Source organism: Xyrauchen texanus, chromosome 14, assembly GCF_025860055.1.
Source record: "Xyrauchen texanus isolate HMW12.3.18 chromosome 14, RBS_HiC_50CHRs, whole genome shotgun sequence".
Classification (NCBI taxonomy): Eukaryota; Metazoa; Chordata; class Actinopteri; order Cypriniformes; family Catostomidae; genus Xyrauchen; species Xyrauchen texanus.
The window spans coordinates 35,647,298-35,669,301 of record NC_068289.1 but is presented as its reverse complement, the minus strand read 5'-3'; the positions used below and the strand labels follow the sequence as shown (position 1 = coordinate 35,669,301).

At 37.5% G+C, this 22,004-nt stretch overlaps 1 protein-coding gene across 1 annotated transcript in view; it reads right to left on the bottom strand.

Moving 5' to 3' along the window:
* clasp1a (cytoplasmic linker associated protein 1a) overlaps nucleotides 1-22,004 on the bottom strand; it is a 110,514-nt gene that overhangs the window by 62,783 nt on the left and 25,727 nt on the right. The window contains exons 3-7 of the mRNA XM_052142484.1: nucleotides 6,575-6,653; nucleotides 6,352-6,455; nucleotides 5,849-5,940; nucleotides 5,503-5,578; nucleotides 4,954-5,051 (exon numbers count right to left, since the gene is read on the bottom strand). Coding sequence (XP_051998444.1) covers nucleotides 4,954-5,051; nucleotides 5,503-5,578; nucleotides 5,849-5,940; nucleotides 6,352-6,455; nucleotides 6,575-6,653 — 449 coding nt within the window. The remainder of the gene's footprint in view (nucleotides 1-4,953; nucleotides 5,052-5,502; nucleotides 5,579-5,848; nucleotides 5,941-6,351; nucleotides 6,456-6,574; nucleotides 6,654-22,004) is intronic.

Here is a 22,004-nt window from a genome sequence, read left to right as displayed (position 1 = left end):
AGCAGAATGAATTATATATTTTATAATAATAGATAAACCTCGCTTTGCTTAAGAATTGCTCAGAAACAGATGAAAAGTAATCAGATCTTCAGAACAGTAACTCTTGGAAATGCTTTCTAGCATACCATTTTCCACCATGACCCTTACTGCATACAACACAATCCTCAGAAACAGGTGTTGTAAAAATAACAGGAAGATTTCAGTGAACAGGCAAATGTCTACAAAATGGAAATACCTTTCACCTGATTAACGGTACTCACATTTTACTGAACTACCCTTCTGACTACACTACTATTTCCTTGGAATTGTAGGTACCTGTCAGAGATATGGACATAATGACATCACGACCAAACTAAAACTGTATGTCTATAAGATTTAGGGTTATTGGTAGGTATGTCATGTAAATGTAGACACAAAAGACAGTTCAGTCATGACCACTTCTGTCAAATGAATACTTGACTTAAATACTTGAATGAATAATTTATTCAATTGTAGAACATTGAAGCAATCTGTTGGTGTTGTCGGTATGGTTCTATTCTGGGCAAACTCTCCACTCATCCATGGAACCACGCATGGACAGAGCAGGGAGTGCAGCATTTTAAACATTCAGACAGTGCAACATGGTACAATCCTTCATTGCATAATAGATTAAATGGACACTTAATAGAACTTCAAATGTCATAAATCAAGTTGGTAAATCAAGAACAAGGGACAATAACACATTGAAGATAGGAATTCCAAACTGGCAATCAATTGTAGTCTTAGAGCACAGAACAATGTAGAGAAAACAAATAAACAAACAAAAAAATGGCCATACATGAGGTGGAGCTGGGGATGGAGGCAGCATCCATACAATGGAAAGGTAGCTAAAGCAAATAATTAATGGAGGACTTAAGTAGAAACGCTTTGATAAGTGTCTGAATTGTATTGATTGATGTCATGCTCAGTAGAGCATAAGCTTGACTAACATGACCTACCTGAACAGACGCTACTCTTGATTACACTTTTTTGGTGTTTGCTTTTTAAAAGTTTGATTTACTATGCAAACATACAGTCATTTTCAGAACCCCAAACTCCTTCCATCCCAACACCAAGACTTTAGATTTGTTGAAAATTGTAAAAAAACTGTTTAGAAATTCAAGGGTTGGGATGTAACAGAATTTCACATGCAGTTTATGCAGCACAATTTAACAAGGATTGTTTTGTGAACCTGTCACAATTTAATGCAGGATGTTATTCAGGGATGGGGCAGCACAAACTATACTGGACAGCAAACTCACAGCCCATAAGTAATGTTGCTACTTATTTTAAATGCAAAGAGGTTAGGTCAAAGAGAGTGTTTTCAATGTCTTGCAAATACACTGGCAAAATATTGTCCTGTTTAATTCTAAATTATAGAGAGATGGTGGGAAATTGTCAGGATTGTTTTGTTTTTGTTTTGGTACAAGAAACCTTAACTAATATTATAATTTGACCTCAGGGAAATAAAATGACCAGAAATTATACCTAAACTGATTAAAGACCAGCATCCTCCAATTTCAGTAACCCATTTGGAGCATACAGTGCTGTGAAAAAGTATGTCCCGATTTCTTCTGTTTTTGTGTATATCACATACTAAATTGTTTCAAAAATACAAACAAAATCTAACATAATACAAAGGCAATCTGAGTAAACACAAAATACAGTTTTATGTGAAACAGTCCCATACAGCTCATCTCCCTGAAACTTCTCCCACTGCATATTCACAGAGCTGATGCTTTCTTCCTGCAAAACCTCCTGAGAATCCATCATCTTTTACGCCCAGAGCCCTGAGCATCAAAGCCGATTTCTCTGCATGTTCTGAGCTCCCTGCAAGGAGATTCTGCCCTGCTGAATATAGACAGGCTGTCACATCTCTCACTTGCAGTTACAACTCGTTGCTTTTGTTGACATTATGGCAAAGTCAATAAGATTTCCAATTTGGACAAGCAAGTTAAGCCTTGTAATATTAATATTTAAGGGGAAAGGGTTCCAAACAAGCATTCAATATTAAATAAAAACATTCCCTGCTGACAAGGACTGAAAATGCAAACATTTAATCCTACAACCCCATCACTACTGCAACAGAATTTTGAATTGCAAATGAGATGGGATGCCAAATCCGTGATTTCAGAAAAATGAAAGTGTCTGGAAAAAAGCACTGAAAGCAGCACTGAAAAATGTCAGGCTATCAGTAGAATACATTTTAGACTCAAGAACGGATATTGAAAAATTTTACAGTATGTTAAATGTTGGCTTCAGCAATTCTGAGCAGTTTTGGGTAAATTACTACATAGTAATCCACTACAAATTACTAATTATTTATCTACAATTGTGATCAGATTATATTACTAATTACTTAATTGAAAAAGCAATCACATTACTAATTACTTTACTTTTAAGTTACTTTCTAAATCCCTTTTCACTCAACAAATTCAAAATAATGTCAATATTTCTTTCTTGTTCATTGATAAAAGTCATACACTCAGCACCTCACATTTCTCCTTCACAATGAATTTGTCACGATCCCCTGTTGTCTGCCCTGTGTTTCACTTTTCACCTGTCATAAACTACACTTCCCATAATTCCCTGCCCTCATCACTGCCAGTCATTCATTGTTCTCACCTGTGTGTAATTTAATCATCATCACCCTTCTGTATTTAAACCCTGGTTGTTTGGTCAGTCTTTGTCCGTTGTTAAATGTAAATGTTCAAATGATTGCCTGTGTTCTCCTGCTCTCCGTGGATGTTTCTCCTGCCTGTGTTCTCCTTGGATGTTTTTCGTGTTTATGTTTTGTTTTCCCCACGTGGATGTTTTGTTTGTTCCCTGTATTGTTTTATTCTGAGTTACCCTGTTCACCTTTTGTTTCACTCATTAAAGAAGCTGCATTTAGATCCCCACTCCTCGTCTACCCTCGTCTGATTCCGTAACAGAATTGTCACTGGGCCATAATTCATGTATTCTACATAAATAATTTATTTTAAATAAGCATAACCCAATGATGTACTTAAAAGTTTAAGAGGTATTAGGGAGGCTAGCAGGGGGTGCTCACCCAGTGGTCTGTGCGATTCCTAATGCCCCAGTAAAGTGATGGGAAATCTATACTGTAAAAAAGCACTGTCCTTTGGATGAAACGTTAAGCTGCGGTCCTGACTCTCTGTGGTCATTAAAAAATCCCAGGGCACTTCTCGTAAAAATAGTAGGGGTGTAACCCTGGTGTCCTGGCCAAATTCCCCCCATTGGCCCTCATCTATAATGGCTTCCTAATAATCCCCATCCCTGAATTGGCTACAGCACTCTACTCTACTCTCCTCCAATAGCTGGTGTGTAGTGAGCATACTGGTGCACTATGGCTGCCGTCGCATCATCCGGGTGGATGCTGCACACTGGTGGTGGGTGAGGAGATTGTCCCTATACCATGTAAAGCACTTTGAGTGCCTAGAAAAGGGCTATATAAATGTAAGGAATTATAAAATATTATTATTAAAAGTAATAAATAAAGTAATAAAGTCAGTAAATGTGATCTGATTACAAGAATTTAAAATGTAATGCATTACACTAATTTTGATTAAAAGTCATTTGATTACAATAACTAAGTACTTTGTAATTGAATTACACCTAACACTGATCCTGTGAGACCAAACTCTGAAGTGAGTGAAGCGCAGAGTAAAACCAATGTCATTCCACACAGTTTTTTTTTGTCCACTTGAGCTTACTCCTGAAGTCTTAAAACTAAAAGCACTGAGAGGTTCAGAGAAACAGATAATCATAGGGTCCCTTGAGACATTCCAATATTCCATTAAAGGGGAGGGACACCTAACAGATGTTACAACCAACTTCAGACCACATGTAAATGCTGGAAGGTTTTGCTCCCTTATCTGCACGCTCAAATTTAGTCAATTATTCTGAGCATTGCGACATTACAACCACAATCCCAAGGGCAAACTAAGGTTGCTGTTGGGTAGTATAACAGGAGCTAAATGTCTGAAACTGCCACTATGAAAGCCACAATGTTGTAAAGGCAGGCTGTAAGGAGGCTTTTGCTGAATTACACATTCAATGTGATACAAGCATATCATTTTAGATGATAAGAGCAAATTGGTCTCAAGTTAGAGGGCAGAGCCTTGGGTCTGGAGGGAAATAAAGACCTAATGACCTGTACGAAGAGCCAGTTTAATCTCTTAAGCAAATAAGAATAATTACACTACTAATAGAGGCTGCTTCATAAACCTTTCCACTCGGTTAGTACATATTCATCAAGCCTGAAGTAAATGCAGATCAGTGGTTTTCAACTGGTGGGTCACAGTTCTGACAGGGTTAAAAAATATAAAATAATGTAAAATTCAAATAATAAATGCAACAAAACATATAATCGTGTATTATTAGAATAGCAAAATATATATGCTATTAACTATTAAAGGGAAAGAGAAAATGCTTCCCATATCTTTTGTTTTGAACGTCAAATGTGCATCAAAGAAACTCGGAAGCAAAATATGTCCCTTGGTAATATGGTTAATATTTATACAATATTTGGTCCAGTTGTATATGCATTTACAAAATTATCAATCTTCTAATTCAGCCTTTATAATGTTAATCATTTTGCATATTGTTGAGCCTATTCAGTTAATGTCTCATAATTTCAAGGACATTTTTGTTTACCTTTGTACGATACACAATTTGGTATTATGTTGGGTCACCAATTGAAGTTCAATGTAAAATCTAGAACCTGAAGCAAAACCAGTCAATAATCACTGCTGTAGATAGATGGCATGCACAATAACTAACTTTTGCCTCTATTAGCTGGACAGATATGTCAATCAGAATTTGAAAAGACCCTGGAAGTGTCTTGAATGCCCAGTGTAAATGTAAACCTGATCTATATTGTGTGGGTACAAACATTAGAGAGACAATAGAACAGACAAATGGAGATCTTACCTTGATTGCGGCAGTCCTTTTTTGCTAAGGTCAACCCTAACCTTCTCTCCAACATGCCTGTATATTTCCACAAGGCAGTTCATGGCCGCATCCCGAACCTGAGCATACGATCGTACAACAATTTCAGAATCCCACTCATTTCAAAGTGGGTCTCGTTGAGCATTGTACTTTTTTAACTCAACAACTGCAATTAAACTATTTTGTAACACTATTAAAGACAAGAGCTTGCTGGTAAGACCCCTTAATGAAGCTTTTTATGAGCCAAAATATGTAAACCCTCTAAAAGGCAAGAAATGCAAGAAAGTGTTGTTCAATTGAAACTCTTGTGACCTTCCTTTGATTACACTTTCTTAAATGGAGTGCAATATCTTAAAAATATTCGTCAATATTTATTTAATAAAGAGAAAAGAACATAATTTTTGAGAAACCACCAGCAGAGGTCACTATAGTTGTTGCTACATTTATCTTGGTCATTGTACTGTAAAAAAGCCATGTCATCCAGATCAGGATTTTAAATTATCTAAGATTACAACAAATGTATGTGAGTACCTGACTCGTGGGGTCTCCAAGTAGATTACATATATGTGGTACAATTTTGCTCAGGGTTAAGCCTTGGGCACCATATCTGAAACAACAGAACAGATCCAAAATGGGGCGAGGGGCAGCATTAGTGCATCATGGGGGGTTGCAGTATCTTTGCCAAGTCTAGCTTTACTGGCTTATCCTAAAAGTAAGTGTTCCTCCATTTTAATGTCTGCAAAAAAAATGCAATTACAGATGGAAATGTTTTCATTGGTAAAATGGATGCAGATGGAAAGTTTCTGAGTTACATGTAAATTGTGGTTTTATTGTATGAAAATGACAATATCCAAATTGAGAAGTCAAAGGGACTTACGTGTTTAGAGTTGCGATGAGACAGAGACAGACTCCCTCTCTGGTCCTGTTGTTTTTGTGTTTGAAACCCCCCAGCATTCTGTCCCATATGTACTGCAATGACAATCCAAATGTAATACTTTTATCAGAACAATTAAATCACATCTAATCTTATTAAGAGATCCCACACCAGTCTTTTCAGGGAACAAAAGGCTTCGTTCATTAACTAAATGAAATCCCTGTTCAAAGGCATCTCGTAAGGCAAGTTCTGTTCTAAGTGGGGGATGTTGTTAAAACCTCACATTATAAATATTTTTCAGGCTACCAAGATCCTGTTCTGTGAATTTCACATAATAAATGTTTGTTTGTAAAGGACAGAATAAAAAACATTAACACTGGCTTCTCTATGCATGACACACAAATGTGAATTTGCAACCATTTACACTAAATTTAGCTAAAGTTACCAAGGAACATCCAGACATTGATCTATAGAACAAATTAAGACAAATAGCACAACAAAGCTACCTGAGGCGAAGCTGACTGCTCCATGATCTTCAGCAGCAGGGTTTGATCTTGCTCTCTGACTTGATCTTTGGCATCACCTAACCGATCTATCAAGCTGGGCAAAACTGAAGACATAGAAATCAATGAGCAGATAATCATCACAGTATAATGGACATTCTGTGAATTAGAACACTGTTTAGGAAACAGCATCTTTAACATACAATTTTAGCAAAATTAATCCTACCTGTACCAACTTGGGGCCGAAATCGGTCCTGTAATCTTGTTACTAAGGCAGATAGAATGTCAATTCCCAACAAAGCCAACTGAAAATGAGAAAGAAAACCCATTATATACTGCAATACACCAAAATGTTTAATCAACTATTAAATGTACAATGGCATTGTCAATTTATAGTCCCAATTTTGAAATTAGAAATCCAAGTATTTAGCATGTACAGTATGTTTCACATTATGTAACTTTGCACACAGTGCACATTATACATACAGTATAATATATTGCAAAATGAGTTAGAGTTGTATGCTATATAGATACAGCAGAAATAGTACGAGAAGTGTGATAGTTTCCTATTCCAAACTTAGCTACAGGTATAAATATATTATGTTCAGAATAGCATACTACCATACAACTCATACTATTTCTGCCCTATCAATACTGCACAGTATTCTACAAAAATAGTAAGAGTAGTGTGCTGTATATATACTGCAGAAATAGTAAGTGTAGCATGGTAGTATGCTATTTCAAATGTAGTCTGAATGATCTGTGCAAAAGGATTATGGGTAAATCCAAAACCTCTAATTTATTTTCTAATCTCCCAACATTTAATGATATTGCAGCCACATTTTGCCTCTCAGATTTAATCACAAGTTCTTCCGAATACATTTCCTTGCAGTGGGCAAAAAATCACTTAAAAATTTCTCATTTTTAATTCTAATAGTAACTAACAATTGAACAACACTTTCTTGCATTTCTTGCCTTTTATAGGGTTTACATATTTTGCTCATAAAAAGCTTCATTAATGGGTCTTACCAGCAAGCTCTTGTTTTTAATAGTGTTACAAAATAGTTTAATTGCAGTTGTTGAGTTAAAAAGTACAGTGCTCAACGAGACGCACTTTGAAATGAGTGGGATTCTGAAATTGAGATGGACACAAAACAACAGTACTGCAACAGCTCTATTTTTGTTACACTATTGAGACATGCTGAATGAACATATCATGAGAGCAGACTTGCTAACACCATATCGACACAATCACATCACCTGAAGTCTTGTCTTGACAAAAGCAAATTGTACAATTGCGGGAACCCTATAACTAAAAAAGTGAAGATGTAAATATGAGCAATGACACCAAACATCATGTTTGGTGATGCAAAAATGACACAATCCATCATCAATACATGGAAAACTACATCACTGTTTCAGCTTGACACTGCCTATTCTAAACACACATTCACTGAGCACTTTATTAAAAAATACTACGGTACTAATAGGGGTGGGTAAAAATATTTACTTTTTGATGCATTACAATCTTCCTTTGAACGATCTCAATATAGATTCTTAAATACTAAGATGAGTGTGCCGCGAGATATCGCAGAAGATTGTGCAAGTGATGCACTCTGCTCTATTCAAGTGTAATTCTGGAACGGCCACTTCAACCAGGCTTCCCTCGCTATTGGCATTCCAGAGATGGGGTAGTGCAGAGCTGATCATTTTATATCGTGGTGGCTTCCCTTGATGATCACAAGGCTTACCTTGATATCGTGGCGCAGACTTATAAACTAAAGGCCCATTTGAATTCTGAAAATGTTTAGTTTAAAGTGCTATCGAGGAAGTCAAACCTCTCAAACAGCTGGACAGCCTCGACATTCTATTCAGCACTGATGAGGAAAAAAGACAACACTGCATGATAATCTCCAAAATAGCAGGGTATTTTTTTTATTACACATAACCCTTGCTATCTCATTTACAGTATCTCTATTTTACAGTAGTGACAGTAACTATGGTATTACTATTTTGACAGAAATGTTATAGTTTTAAACAATTTATTATACATTTTTACTACAACTGTGGCAGGTGTTAAAAAAAGACTATTTACATTGGCCTAACCACAGTAATGATTACTTAGCTAAGTCATTATGAGCCCGATGAAAGAAAAATTATATATGTTATGAAGAGGGAAACAAAATGTTTTACTAGCAATGTCCCAACTCAGTAAAGTGCTCTACTGTACAGACAGAATTTTATAACTAGTCCTATAGAAATAAGGTGTTAATTAAATTTAGTCTAAATTCACATAGTGTCACAAAGTAAAAATTCAGAGTCAAATTCAAAAGGTTCCAGATGCTAAGATTATGCAAATAGTACAAATGATGCATGTGATCAGTAAATATTTAACAATATATATATATATGCAATTTATCATATATTAAGACATCATATTTACTGATGGAATATATGGAATTTTAGCATTTTTAAAAAGCTAAAATATGACTAAAATGATGAAAAACGAATAAAAAAACAAACAAACTGTAAAATCTATTATTTCATAATGTACCAAGTTAGAATGTCCCCTGTATAAATTTACAGCATTAGCTGAGAGAGAATTCGTTTAATATGTCAGTAAAATGGACAAAATATACCCATATGAATCAATATAGTATTGAATCGAAATCAGAATCGAAGGCTTGTGAATCGGAATCGAATTGGAAAATTTGCATCAATACCCAGCCCTAGGATATAAATTCAAGTGCCCGATGTGGTCTTTTGCTGTTGTAGCCCATCCGCCTCAATGTTTGACGTGTTGTGCATTCTGAGATGCTATTCCGCTCATAACAATTGTACATAGTGATTATCTGAGTTACCGTAGCCTTTCTGTCCACGTCTGGCCATTCTCTGTTGACCTCTTTCATCAACAAAGTGTTTCCGGGGTAGCTCAGCGAGTAAAGATGTTGACTACCACCCCTGGAGTCGCGAGTTCAAATCCAGGGTGATTCCAGCCAGGTCTCTAAGCAAACAAATTTGCCCGGATGCTAGGGAGAGTAGAGTCACATGGGGTAACTTCCTCTTAGTTGCTATAATGTGTGGTCCTCGCTCTTGATGGGGCACATGGTGAGTTGTGCGTGGATGCCCCAGAGAATAGCGTGAAGCCTCCACACGTACTATGTCTCCACGGAAACCACGTGATAAGATGAAAGTCTGAAAACAAGGCGTTTCTGTCCACACAACTGCCACTGACTGTTTTTTGGTTTTTGGCACCATTCCGAGTAAACTCTAGAGACTGTTGTGCTTGAAAATCCCAGGAAATCTGCAGTTACAGAAATACTCAAACCAGCCCATCTGGCACCAATAATCATGCCATGGTCAAAATCACTGAGATCACTTTTCCCCCCCTTCTGATGGTTGATGTGAACATTAACTGATGCTGCCTGAACCATATCTGCATGATCTTAAGAGTAGATAAACATCAGTGAATATCATGTTTATCTTCTTACATTTGCTTAGTCCTCCCATCCTGCATAGCAAGGCTTAAAAACAATTTATTTTCTAAATGCATTTTAACAGCTAGGCTTAACTGAATAAATCACAATCCTTTGTTTTCACCCATACAGAAAATTACTGTAATTTAGCTGGTGACACTCTAATGAAGAAAAGGACTAGGACACACATAGGATAAAGCACAACTGAGCTGGAGAGAGTATTAATAAGAATTAGATTTTACCATGTTTTCCTAAACATGGCAAGTACGTTTTATAAAAAAAATTATTTACTCACATTTGGACCCTGCATGCCACTGATCAAAGATATAACCAGACTTTCATGCCAAAACCAAAGGTTCAAGAGGAAGTATGGAGATGTGGTGGGGAGTTTGTGTGGTGTAGTGATGAGGTTGCATGTCTTTAGGACTGATGAGAAGGTTTAGAGCAAACGACTGCTGTTTGATCCATCCACCAGTTAAAAAAGACCAGAACACACCCACTATTTACCAAAAGACTTCCCACTCCCCACAGACAGATAAACAGATGGCAAGCCCGTTTCCAACCGATGTGCAGTCCAAACAACCCTCTCACCAGCAAACTCCTCCTTAAGACTGTCTAAGGCTGCAGAAATTAAACATACCCTTTCCAGCTATTTATACATCTATCCTTCACTTAAGTCAAAGTAAAACGCCAAGGACTATTGTTCTCCTTGCTGAGCTTTTGTTTAATCTCTCAGTTTTTTCTTTCACTTCATTCTTTCCTTGGTTTCTTCTTTCTTAAAGAAACATCAGCAGGGATAAGAAAATACACAGGATAGAGATTGATTGACAGTGTTTCTTCTCCAGGCACAAATCCATACCAAATTAAAACTTTATTACATAAGTCCCTGCAGGTTCCGTCCCACCTGGCCAGACAAATGCTGGTTACCAGGAGTAAGAAGGTGTGCATTTGTCAGAATACACAAGCAAGGCTTTCATCCTCTTAAACAATTTGTATTGATTTGCTTAATATCCGACAACGTCCATACAGCTCTCACTACTATAACCAGGGTGGTGCTTGTTTGAAAAAATCCCATCTGGATTGATGAAGCTGGTCAAATAAGCTCACCCCTAATACTCACATGAACAGCTTTCACAATAGGTGTTTACAAACCTAAGGACAAATTCCAGAACAGTGAGATTCAAGACTGAATGGACTGCAGGGCCCAGGGTTGATGATGATCAGTTTATTTTAAAAAGTCATAAAAAATATAGAACGTGCAAATTTCGAGTGCTGTATTAACCGGAGCGTCAGATATATGTACTTGTCATCTGTGTCTATGCATGTTGATATCAGACACACTGAAGTAGATCTGTGAAGTTCTCGTATTTGGGTATGTTTTTGCTTTTTCAAAAGTAGTTTTTTTTTTATTTCCTTTTAAAGCCACACATAATCGGCAAAGCTTAAATATCCTATGAAATCAAAATTAAAGTTTAGCTGATTTTCGTCTATATCTATTAGTTTTAAGGTCATCATACTAGTGTACTTCTAAACAATGACAAAATTTGTTTTCAGAAGATATAAGCATTTTAAATCTGCAGTCTCTCTCTTCCACCAATATCAAACATCATAAATTTTTAAGACTCATTCTGTACTTCAGATTTTCATCAGATTTTCTGTCTAATCAAATGCTCTCTAAAATCTGAAGCACCCCTACATTATTGTAGAGTGGAGGAGGGGGGGGCTGGGCTGGAACAACGAACGCCCGGTCCCCAATCAGCATGATGGTGGCGCACAAGGGATAAAGGCACCCAGTGACGACAGATCACTTTTTGATTAATAGAAATACAAGAAAGAGGAGTGGGTGGACTTTTAACATTTTGCCGACTCACATTTAAGTACCAACACTATGTGAAAGTGAATTTTGCATAATAGGTCCCCTTTAAAACAGCTGTTAAGTAGAAAGCTGAAATGGAAAATCTTAAAAAATATATATATTTTAAAGAAACTGAAAAAAGAAATATTGATGGACAAGATGCATCTTGATGCATCAAGAATCGTTTTATAATTGAATCGTTACCCTTTGAATCGTAATCGATTTGAATCGTGAGGCCAGTGAAGATTCATACCTCTAGGGAATAGTAAAAACTATTTTTTTAAAGTGACTACAGAACCATCAAGGAAACATGGAAATGGTTCGACCAAATGGACGCTATCTAGACAGGCGAGCAATGGGAGGGAGAGTGCCCTGGACTCAGCCACGGCTGGAGTCCACGATGGAGGATGGTACATTAACACTATACTCTGCTTTAAAGCACTTTATTTTGTTGACCTGCTACTGGAAAGCTTGCTTCTAAAACAACCAGGCCAATTTAACGGTTACACTTGTGTAAAATCACCATAATAATAATAATAATAATAATAATACATTTTATTTATTTGGCGCCTTTCTGGACACTCAAGGTCGCCTTACAACAACAAAAAGGGTACATTAAAACAAACTAAAACTAATTATGTTAAAAACTAGCATAAAAACATGTTAAAATACATCAGTTAAAAACAATACAGGAGGATAATACAATAGTAGTCACAATGAGTAGGCTTGTCTAAACAGATGAGTTTTGAGTCTGGATTGGAAGTGTTTGAGAGAATCAGAGTTGCGGAGGTCAGGGGGGAGAGTATTCCAGAGCTGGGGAGCAGAGCTGCTGAAGGCCCTACTCCCCATAGTGATAAGGCGGGCGGGCGTGACAATGAGATGGAGAGAAGAGGAGGAACGGAGAGAACGGACTGGTATGGCAATATGAATGAGGTCAGCCAGATATGAAGGGGCGAGGTTATGGATGGCTTTGAAAGTGAGGAGCAGGATTTTGTAATGGATACGATATGAGATGGGTAGCCAGTGGAGCTGTTGAAGAACTGGGGTGATGTGCTTTATGGAGGGTGTGTTAGTGATGATACGTGCAGCAGCATTCTGAACAAGTTGGAGTTTATGGAGGATTTTTTGAGGGAGACCAAACAAAAGAGAATTACAGTAATCGATTCGGGAAGTGACAAGGCTGTGAACAAGAACGGCAGTGGAGAGAGGAGTGAGAGCAGGGCGAAGACGGTGGATGTTTCTGAGGTAGAAATAGGCTGAACGAGTAATGTTATTAATGTGTGCATTGAAGCTGAGGGTGCTGTCTAGGATGACACCCAGACTCTTTACCTGAGGTAAGGGGGAAATGGAGGAGCCATCGATGAAAATTGTGAAATTGTTTATTTTACCTAAGGTGGATTTGGTACCAGTGAGTAGAAGTTCAGTTTTATTGCTATTAAGTTTTAGAAAGTTACATACAACAACTGCTTTATGCAGCACAATGAGCTAGTAGCTAACAGTGAGTGGTCGTGTTATTGTTTATTGTTTTGTGTTGCGTTGCATTTAAGATGATGTCACGGCAGTAGGGGCGGCGTAACTATGATGATCAGCCTTTAATCCCACCCACGATGAGGCGGCACTAAACAGCAGTGGAAAAGCAAGCTCAGAAACATAAAGCGAGTAGAGTCGAACCGTAGCGTACAGTGGAAATGTGCCATAAGCTCATAGGTCCTCAGTTCAAATGCGTACTTATTTAAAGTGGCCTGATTTGGCTGTATGGTGCTTAACTTTACTTCTACATACCCTGCCCATTGTATTTCTAAGAGCTCCTGTATCTGGTTTGTACTTCCATGCTTTGCTCTGTTGGTGCCCAGCTTTGTGAGCAATCCCTGTGATTTTCCATGAGTCAGGGGAACAGCTGAGATGAGTAAATGTGTGGTGAAGTGAACAGGCCCAGGCATGGATGCAAGAAATCAACATAGGCCTGCTTTCCAAATGCTAGGCCATTATTATACCTGCAATGCCACACCATCACTAAGATAATGTAAAGGCTACCTACCCTGGAACAGCCTCAAATTTAGGCAGGATTGTGAGTTCAAAGATGTTTTTATTAGATAAGCTGGTCTCAGGTAAGTGCTTGAGGGGGAAGAGAATTTCAAGGCCAGCTGTAATATAAGACTAATATTGCACTTCAGCTGTTCTCAAGTGGCTTACTGAGTCACCAGTAAGAAAGGCATTGGTGATAACAGCAGTGTTACTTTGAGTCTGAAAAGAGAAAACGCCCACGATAATGCAGTGAAAACAACTGCAGGAGCAAAGCAGATGCAGCACTGTTACTGTACCAAACTCGTAACACCAGGTGCTTTTCTACACTTTTTGCTTGAATTCCCTCCATTAAAAGCCTGAAAACAGAAGCTTGCTCATCCTACACAAAATCAATGCCTCCCAGTGCACTTTGTTATTTTTTGTTTACAACTGGTTGGCCCTGCTATAACTGCACTGTCATGTTTCCTAAGGTGAGGGCATGATTTCCTGCTCACGGAGCACTTGTGAATGCTGGGGCCTTGAACAGACTGCCAGGTAGGTTGTCGATTATTTACTCACCCACCCACCCACATGTCATGGCAAACCCATAGTCTACTACTTTTTCCACAACAGCTGAATTTTTTTTTTTCTCCCCTTTTTCTCCCCAATTTGGAATGCCCAATTCCCCATGTGCTCTAAGTCCTTGTGGTGGCGTATTGACTCGCCTCAATCCAGGTGGTGGAGAACAAATCTCAGTTGCTTCTGCGGCAGAGACAGTCAATACGTACATCTTACCAGTGGCTTGTTGAGCACATTACTGCGGTGACGAAGCGCATGTGGAGGCCCACGCCATCATCCAGACACAACTCACCACATGCCCCAACGAGAGCAAGAACCACATTATATGGACCACAAAGATGTTACACCATGTGACTCTACCCTCGCTAGCAACTGGGCCAATTTGGATGCTTAGGACACCTGGCTGGAGTCACTCAGCACACCTTGGATTCAAACTTGCAACTCCAGGGATGGTAGTCAGCTTCTTTGCTCGCTGAGCTACTCAGACCCCCCAACCGCAGAATTTTTTAAGCTCATAGTGACAATAGTTGTCAGGCTTCAACTCTTTAAGATCTGAAGGTGCTTTTAAAGATTTCCCGTTTAAGCAACATACTCGAGAATTAAAAAAAATAAAAGGAGGGTCGAGAGTTTGGTATCATTGTAAAGACAAATTATAAACATTTGAATGATATAGACTATGATACATTCTGAGACTCTCAGCCTAACAAACTGGTGAAAAATAATTTGTAAATATTTTCTTATTTTACATTATATATCTCTGGGTGTAAATAAGGTGGCACTGAAAAACTGCTTTTGTTTGTTCCCATTTGTAAAATGGCAGGCAAATCTGATTTGCCCCTTGAAGGTCTCTAACGTAGAGTCCTGTCTTTTCTGAGCACTGAAGTAAAGCAATTATTGTTAATAATTTGCACTTTACAAATTCATTCCGTTATTAATTTTATCTGACTCCAATTTTATATTAATCTGACTCCAATTTTAAGTTGACCTCTAATTTAGATTAAAGGTCTAAATACTTTCTGATCATTATTTTATTTTAATCATTTACGTTATTGATTACTCTGAATCCTCTTCTATTAATTTACCTTTTGATCAGTTTCTAATGAGATTCAAACTGATAGTCTTTAAGTGGCTTCCTCCTACATTAAAGCTTCAGTTATGATATAAATGATTCTAAAAATGGGATTCTCCTGCTCGGTTTCTCCTATTTTAAAGACCCAGTATTGATATAAATTATTTCAGAGGAATACAGAATGAATCAAAAAGCAACAATTTATTTGCCAGGTAGAATTTAAAACACAAGTTAAAGAAACAAGTCAAAGAACATACCTAGCAGTTGAGAAAACTACATGTAATTGCAAAGCATGGGAAATCTGAATGCAGATTCCAATTATTACAGTTACACACATTGAGGTGTGGGATCATCTGACTACAGAGCACCTTGAGCTCTGGGCCAGCCTTCCTTAAATATCCAGCGAGAATACACATTGTGTACCAAATGGTATTATCCTTTGATCAATGAGAATTTGGGGGTGAAAGGGTTCTTGGCTTCCTGGTATTTGGCATAGACCTTATAACTTTGTTGTCATTAAGTTTTATAAACCTGGGGACAAAACACTATACCAGACGCACCGAGACATTTTAAATGATACCAAACATGTTACACAAGTTACATTATTTGTATACATCAGATATGGTCTTTTGTTACATACAGATCTTAGGTGAGTTATAGGTGATTCTGGGCTCAAGGGGAATGGATGAGGAGGAGAGGGGAGAGAATGGGACAGATGTGGAAGGGCAACAACGAGGTGTGATTTTGCAGTCTTCGCTCAGTGGGGTGTGGTGCCTCAGGAAGAGTTGCTAATTGTGAGAAAGTTCATTTGTGGATTTTCTCAAAGATCATACATTTGCTCTTTGCCTTTGAATGCAAACTCATTGGCACCCCGCCTTACACATTCATATCCACTGTATCTGAAAAAATGAAGTGTTGATACGACAAAGTAATCAAAAGTTGTAGCATTACAAAAATAATTTATCCTACTGTCCAAAAGCCTCTCCAAACAAATCAAAACATAATAATTGTGCATAAGAACTAATTAAACATGCAAACATAACACTGACTACAGGTTAGCATGTCATGCAGACATGATTGTAGATTTACAAGAAAGTGTGCCAGTTGATGCAATGAGTCTACATCGAGTCTGTGTCATGTACTTGGCACCATCACCTGGTGGCCATATGTAACATTGTGCTTTGTGTGGATTATCTAATGATCTATGCATCCGATTACCTTGTGAGTGGGCTCGTTTGAAAGATAATCACTTCCTCTAAATAATGTCATGGCGTATTTTATATTCTGTTTATTTGTAGTGAAGTAATAAGCGAAAACACAGCATAAGTGACACCTGTTCAACTGAAACATGCATTGTAAATTAGAGGATCTAAGCTTTCATACAATATGTATTTTGTCTTTTGATACACCATAAACACATACATACACACACACACACACACATATATATATATATATATACATATATATATCATATATATATATATATATATATATATATATATATATACACACAAATAAATACATTTTGAACTATCAAAAAAAAAATTTTAGAACAAAAAACACCCAGGTTTGCCAGGCATGAGGCACAATTTTCTTAATCTGAATGTGAACACAAATGAGATTTCAGAGCTTTGTTAGAGGCGAAGGTTATCACTGAATAAAAACATTAATTTACTCGCTTCCTCACAAAAATTTTTATCATAGAGCTACCTATCCTTTTAACTCCCTTAGTCTTTTCAATCACTGCTAAGACTATTAAAAGAGGAGCTGATCCAGAATAAAACATATTCAGAAAATGTATCTATGCGAGTTGTTCTGGTTCAAAACTCACTATGTTGGACTAACGCTAGAATATCTAATAGATGGCTTTATGCCTAGGTGAAAATGTACAGCTGAATTCTGAAGGCTTGTAACTTGCTAGCCTGTTTAGCATTGCTCATTCTTATATGTTCATCATTTTATCCTTTGCCATTTTACTGTGTGTTTTGGGTTTTTCTGCTTTTCTGCTGTTTAATCTGAGTGTATTTTACCACATGCACCCGTTTTCTCTCTTTTTTTTCTATGCTTGTCTACATTTTGCATCTCGAGTGTGCACACTTGTTTTCTCCACTGTGTTTTACACAAATTACTGCATCAATCTCAAACCTCTGCTGATCAGGAACCCCATTGAACCCCATCGATCTCAAACCCTTGCTGCTCAAGAACAACCATAACAACAACAAAAAATTGCAGTAATTCATGTCATCCGCTCATGCTATTTCTTCCTGCATTGAATAACACGTGTTTACTATTGCTTCTTTCGTCAGCAGTGAGGGATTTACATGTGATAAATGTAAGGAATAAGTCAGGCTGATGGAGAAGGTTAATGAGTTAGAGGCACACATCTGAACGCTAGTGGAGGTCAGTGAGAAAGAGAAGCCAGTAGATACTGTCTCGAATGTGGGTAGTACAGCGAGCAACACAGACACTTTGGTTCTGGCTGTAGAGCCCGCGCAGCAGGAAGTTTGGGTGACGTCTTGGCGGCATACTCACTAAGCAAAGCGAGACCACTCTCCCAGTCCTTTTAGGGTTTCCAATCGATTCTCCCCACACAATGATGCACCCACTAATAATGAATTTGAAAGAGCCTTGGTCATAGGTGATTCTATTGTAAGGAACGTGGAAATAGAGACTCCAGCTACCATTGTTAAATGCATTTCTGGGGCTCGAGCATCTGACATCAGATCAAATTTACAAGTCCTGGCTAATACTAAATGTAGATTTTCTAAAATTGTTCATTTTGCCACTAACAATGTCCATCTTCGCAAGTCTGTGATCACTAAATATAAGATTAAAGAGGTGTGTGAACTGCTCGTCATGGTGACAAGGTTTATAGTAGATTAATGTTACTGAACGGCTGGATGTCTGAGTGGTGTCCAGAGAATAGCATAGGATTTATAGACAATTGGAAGAGTTTTTGGGGTAGACGTGACCTGCTAAAGAGAGACGTCTCCATCCCTCCAGGGAAGGTGCCACTCTTCTTTCTAGTAACTAGTGACAAACTTGGGCCCAGGTCAGGAAGCAGACAAACTGGTTAATCATCGGATAGCTGCCTTGAGACGTCACACAGGTCACATAAACCATAAAAACATAGAGACTATATCACCTCGATATCATATAGAAACTGTGTCTGTTCCATGAACTACCAAACACAAACCCCTCACTAAATCATTTAGAATTTTTTTATTAAGGTCAAACTTGAAAAAATAAAAAAATAAATAATTAAGATAAACTTCATATACTAAACAATACTTCTCTTTCAACCAAAGTACTAATTATAAATTAAATTATAACAGATTCTCACAGTTTGGATGCACTCTGTTTGACTTGGAGTCAGACAAAATGTGACAGGATCAACTAATAGCCATTATAATATGCTAGATTTAATTCTGTCATATGATTTGATGTTGATACTATAGAAATTCTTCCGCAATGACATCTCAGATCATTACCTCGTCTCTTGTTTGCTGCAATCAGCTAATGTCACTCTATCTACACCATGCTATCATTCAGGTAGAACTATTCTTTCAACCACTAAAGATAGATTCATTAATAATCTTCCAGACTTTTCTCACATACTCAGTAGGCCAAAAAGTCTAAAAGAACTTTATGTAATAACAGAAAATATAAATACAATCTTCTCTAGGACTCTTGATAGCGTCGCCCCTCTTCAATTAAAGAAAAATATATTATAATTATTTTTATTGTTGTTATTACCAGATATTCCGACGCAGCACAATAGTAATGACTTCATGAATTTCTTTAATGATAAAATAGAAATAATCAGAAATAAAAATTTAAATTATGCAATTAACTGTCACAGCACCTCAGAAAACAATGTCTCATAATTTTCCTCACGAGCAACTTCAAATCTTGTACAAAAAATAAAAAGCCACAACATGTATATTTAGATCCAATACCAACTATGCTCTTAAAGAGGTATTGCCTGTAATCTCTAAACCTTTTCTTAATATTATGAACTCCTCGCTATCCTTAGGATTTGTCCCAATAAACTTTAAAATGGCAGTAATCAAACCGCTAATTAAGGAGCCACAGCTTGATCCTGGAGAACTGGCTAATTATAGACTGATTTCAAATCTCCCATCTATGTCGACAATAGTAGAAAAGGTAGTGTCATCCCAACTATGTTCATTTCTACAAAGAAATGGTATATATGAACAATTTCAGTACAGAGACTGCACTTATTGGAGTTAAAATTACTTGCTCTTATCATCTGATCGCGGCTGCATTTCTCTTCTAATGCTTTTAAATCTTAGTGCTGCCAAAAACCTCTAAAAATTAGTCGCTAAAATTTTATTTGACTCTCGATGGATGTACCTCTAAAAATAAGCCGCTAAAATATAATTTGACTCTCGATAGATGTAGGTGTTTATTTTATAATGACTAATGTCTTTGAAGTAACTGCAGAAGTTCACATAGATGCATTGTCCTTTGTTACTAGGCTTTTGTTGGCAAATAATTGATAGTCTACCGTGGAGACCTAGCGCATGTTTCTCTACAGCATCCACGCACAACTCACCACACGCCCCATCGAGAGCGAGAGCCACATTATAGTGACCATGAGGAGATTAACCCAAGTGACTCTACCCACCCTAGCAACCGGGCCAATTGGTTGTTAAGGAAGCCTGACTGGAGTCACTCAGCATGCCTTGGATTCGAACTTGTGACTCCAGGTGTGGTAGTCAGCATCTTTACTTGCTGAGCAACCCAGGACCCCAATAGTCATTAATCTTACAGTTCATACAAAATCTTTGTTTAAACACTGGACCTAAACACTTACTTAGTTTACAAATTTTAAACCATGACTTGCACTGCACAAAAATAACTAATATTGGCATTATATTCATACTGTTTAGCCAAAGGGGAACTGGCCACCACAGTGAGCCTGGTTTCCCTCAATGTTATTTTTCTCCATTAACTAAATGCAATTCTAAATACAATTATTATTTAATTACTTAAATGTATACACAATTTACAATAAAATGTAATCAAACTGCACAACGATGACTCAAGACATTATATACATTACTGTTTCATTTTCTGTAAAAGCATGATTTTCTGTAAAGCTGCTTTGAAACGATGTGTGTTGTAAAAATGACTTGACATTACTTGACATCAAGGGAGCGGTTAAGATCTCCGGCGAGCTCATGGGACCGATTACTGCAGGCATGATTGCTTTTAAAACAACAGGCAAAAACCACGAGGAGCTAAACATAAGCTGGCCTACATCAAAACATAAATCTATGCAGTACAACAAAGAACTAATTAGGCTTGTTTACTGTTTGTCACCAGACAAAAATAGTAAATATGAATTTACAACTTATCAAAAAGCTAGTGAACAATTACACCTGTCACAACAAAAAATGTGATTAGCAATTTAATTGTCTGTTACAAGGCTCTGTACATACTGTCTTTACTAAGGGAATGGACTACAATCCCTTGAAGCATTGCGAATGATGTAATTGAATAAAAAAAACATGGGAATGTATAAAACTATTGATTTTAGGTTGTTGATTACAAGTATAGAAACAATATATTTTACATTTATTGCAAAATATCCCGATATGTACAAATATATAAGTAGTTTAAGGGTGAAGGGAGACAGACTCGATTACATCAGTCACAGTGCGTCATGGGAGCATGCGGTCACTCCGAGCCACGTTTTGTGGGTTTCGTTGGACACGGTTTCTCTGATGTTTCTCTGCTGTACCATGGGTAATGAAGTTGTTTACCATGAATTCCGCAATCAAACACGATTTTTAAACTATGAAGTTGAGATAACGCAGACAGATGGCTTCAACGGAAGCATATAATATCGATGAACAACCTTGTAGCTCATGGTAGGCCTGTCTTTAAAGGTTTAATAGTTATCGTTGACAAATCAATTTGTCTATGGGATAAATTTATGGGATTTTTACTTCTGGAACCAGACTGTTGCGCTCTATTGGGAGACCACACAGAACTGTCCACACACACAAACAATGTTCTCACAGAGATCATTAAGGTTTGCTGAGCTGCAGAACTGTCTACTTTCTGGATGTCAAACATCCAGAAAGTGTTCTGGGGACAACAGCATTCATAAGTGCAGCATTGAGCAAATTTGTTAAACATGTAAGTAAATGTTTTATTCTAAAGAATTTCATAAATTGAACCAGAACTGCAGAACGGTAAACAGCTTTCTGTGTATCTTGATGATGGTGGTATGAAACAATATAGCCCCAGATCAGCATATTTCCAGAGAAAATGGATGGTGTCTATCCAAACAACCAACAACAAAAATGTGCCATCCAAGCCCACACTTTGTGGTCAGTGGAAACTTTCCAACTACTTATAGAATATATACTCTATACTTAGAATATATACTCTAGAATGTCCTTGGGGCAATGGGGGGGGCGGTGTCTTGACACAGTCCATGGCAGCCAAACAGAAACCTGACAGAGACAGAACAACAGTGCACAGCTGATATGTTGCACACAAAGAGCATTTCCTCTTATCAAACACACGCACATGCAGCTTTCACGACAGCAGATGCTGACCAGTGCAGGAATTCTGAAGTCAGCTGAGCATGCATGAGTGTGCAAAAGGCAACTTTCTCTAATCTCTCAAGTTG